Raw genomic sequence first — 3,004 nt, 5'->3', positions numbered from 1 at the left:
GCTGCAGCCTGTTAATTTAGCATTGAATTGGTTTCTTTTTTTTTTCCTTCAAGAATTGGTGAGCAAACACTGTCATCTGGTTTATTTTTCATTCAGATTCAAGTTCGATTCAAAATTAGGCTTTATAAAAGAGGGAATTTGTTATATTCTAATATTTTGCTTTGATTTAGGATATGATTTACGCCGCCATTGGTGGTCTTATGGCTCAGGGTCGACTGTATTGTATGGGCAATCATTATTTTATTTCGACACCGTTTGTGCAACTTACGAATCCTGCTTTCTGTATGGGAAATAATCCATATTTTTGGAATGCCGAAGACACGAATGCAGTTGGTGGTGCTGGTGGTCATTATGCACGTAAAATACCTCGAACGTTGAGGTACAAGCTGAGAATTGATCGATTGTTGTATATGTATATGTATATGTATATGTTTCTTTTAGAACAACTGAAACTTGTTCAAAAGAATGCCAAACGGGCAATAGCATTGTAGCAGGACCAGCTTATAGACCACCAGTTGTTGGTAAAGCAGCAATTGCACAGGCAAATCAAAACGCTGCCGGCCAATGTCATAGAGTGCAAACTGTAACGACGAAACAAAAACCAATTAACAACAAGCAGAATGCCGGTATGTGTTTTTGAAAATGATAAATGGTATGTATGATTAGAATTTTTACAATTTAGGTGAAAAGACCAGTCTGTGGAAGAGGCTGTTTGGACGATCGAAAGAGAAAAAGTTGGCTAGCAGTTGTAGTCAACAAGCCGACTCAGCACGACAAAGCGAATTGACTAGCAGTAACAACAACAGGATCACAGTGCCGGTTGATAATGTAGCTTTTGGTGATTGGGTCCCCGATTTGCAGTATGTCAGAGCATCGGCTTCGGATCCGTACAATCAGATGTGGGCGAACCGATTGAAGAAGCAAGCTCGCGGTGGCTACGATGAACCTTGGAAAAATCGCCACAGCATCTGGATGGACAGTGAAATGGCCGTATGCAGAAGGCAGCGTGCCGATCATCGGTTCGCCAGTCACCGTTATTCGACTCGGTTTGAACAAGAGGCGCCGTTCGACGGTTTCGGTCGCAGCAGCAAAGTCCACGCCCGGCGACGTTTGAGCCGATTCGTAAGCAGCAGTTCGGAGTGTCTGTTCAACGGCGCCCACGCGACCAATCACTACAGCAGGCGAATGATGGCTCAGGATTTTTCCAGACACAATCAGCTCCATCGAACCAAGCAGCTGAATTTGCACAACATTTCTGCCGAGCTGCAGCTCCACAACGGTGCTGGTGCTGCAAAGGTTGCAAATGGAACGTTCGACGACCACGACCACGACAACAACAACAACAACGTTGGCACAAAGCGAACCGTTGACTGCAACAATCAACAGCAAGTTGGAGGATCACCGCCGTTGTTGTTGTTTGGCCAAAATTCAATGTTGGAAGCTTGCCAACTGATGATCATGTCCAAAGATGAAAATGTCCACGAAAATGCCGAGAACAGAGACAGCGCACTGAGCGTGTCACCAGTTATAACTGATGCCTCAAGTTCGGATACGAAATTCAGCAGCTGGTCTGGAAGCGACAGTCGGCATGAGCCATTGCCGAATTTGTTGACTGTAACGGAAAATAAAAGCAGCAGCAACAAAGCCAATGAAATTGTTACCAACAACAACAACAACAAGCGATTATTGTCATCGCAGGTGAAAAGCAAAGCTGACCACACTTACATGAACGATACTGGACGGTTGGAATGCACGTTGGCTAGTCATACTTATGAAAATTTGAGCTTTGCGTTGAACCAACTCGACCAGTTGCGGGAAGAGCAACAGCAAAAGCAAAAGCAGCTCACTTCCACTGACAGTGATACAGCAGAATCAGGAAATGTGCCATTGAGCACAGATGATCGACGACCAGTGTCACCTTCAGAACAACTGGCCGATATGTTGAACGATTTTGAAATTGTCAAAAAGGAGGTAAAAGTTAGTCCAGCTTACATATCCGCTGTTTGAAGAGGCATTCAACTTACTTTTTCCTGTGTCGACAGTTGTTTTGTCATTTTTATTCCATGCAATTTCAAAAGTTTAATTAAATTCTTTCTTTCAATCATCGCACTTCTCTTTCGTCGAAATATCGGATGATCCATTTATTTACTGTTGCAACTTTGGAGTAAACTTACATTGCTGCTAACTTGCATTTTTTTATCATGTTATATAACTGGAACAATCCATCTACTTACTACCACCTATTCATGTGCATTTGGATGATGTATAATAATTCTGTGCGTATCTGTATTTATAATGTTCGTCAATTCTAACATGAACTTATATTCACACAAATCTAAGAAAAATACTATTTAAAACATACAATATACTGGAAGTATTCAGTGCTGCTGTTTAACGAAATTCTACATTTTGCAATATGGCTTATTCTTCGTTTCTGATATTATTTATCGAATGTAACTTTATTTAAAAATCGGTTATTGCAGTTAATCTCAAAAAGTTGACTTTTAGAAGACGTTGAAAAGCTTTACTGAACGTGGATGAAAGTGATAGTTTGGAAAATGTCCTTCTACATCTGACTTAAATGTACATTTGTTTTCTATAGGTAAGTAAATGAATTAACAATCAATTAGAATAAGGGGGAAAATAAATGGGTATTATTTAGTGATTTGTTTGCTTTTTGAAATATACGGTATTTTCTAACCGTAGATCATTTTCATTTACTTCTTTCTCATTTTTGGAAAATTCTCTAATAATTCAGAATTATTCAAAAGAAATCTTTTTCATTTCTTAAAATTAATTTTTCCAATGCTAAGCTACGTCGGATAATTAAGCCAATGGCAAAGCCACGCATGAAAATTATGGTAAACAACTAGAACGCACACTTATTATTGTCTTCATTCAGCAAACATGATTCTGCAGACTGTTGATGCACTAACACCACATACATCTTCACCATTTTAACTGTCATATTACTACTCACATCTAGATATTATTGGTATATCCC

At 39.6% G+C, this 3,004-nt stretch overlaps 1 protein-coding gene across 1 annotated transcript; it reads left to right on the top strand.

The window, feature by feature from the left end:
• Nucleotides 1-173: 173 nt before the first annotated feature.
• Nucleotides 174-2,457, top strand: Tsp_13404 (hypothetical protein). Its single transcript, XM_003366549.1, has 4 exons — nucleotides 174-379; nucleotides 442-626; nucleotides 683-1,971; nucleotides 2,383-2,457. Exons 1-4 carry the CDS (start codon nucleotides 174-176, stop codon nucleotides 2,455-2,457), a joined length of 1,755 nt encoding a protein of 584 aa, XP_003366597.1.
• The last annotated feature ends 547 nt before the right edge of the window (nucleotides 2,458-3,004 follow it).

This window comes from Trichinella spiralis (assembly GCF_000181795.1).
Source record: "Trichinella spiralis strain ISS 195 chromosome Unknown Scfld5817, whole genome shotgun sequence".
Taxonomy (NCBI): domain Eukaryota; kingdom Metazoa; phylum Nematoda; class Enoplea; order Trichinellida; family Trichinellidae; genus Trichinella; species Trichinella spiralis.
The sequence above is the reverse complement of the archived record's forward strand: the minus strand, read 5'-3'. Positions and strand labels throughout refer to the sequence as shown.

Coding starts and splice junctions, on each gene's coding strand:
- Tsp_13404 (XM_003366549.1), top strand. CDS start 174: ATGATTTACGCCGCCATTGGTGGTCTTATGGCTCAGGGTCGACTGTAT. Junction 380..441: donor AAAATACCTCGAACGTTGAG/GTACAAGCTGAG, acceptor TGTTTCTTTTAG/AACAACTGAAACTTGTTCAA. Junction 627..682: donor TAACAACAAGCAGAATGCCG/GTATGTGTTTTT, acceptor TTTACAATTTAG/GTGAAAAGACCAGTCTGTGG.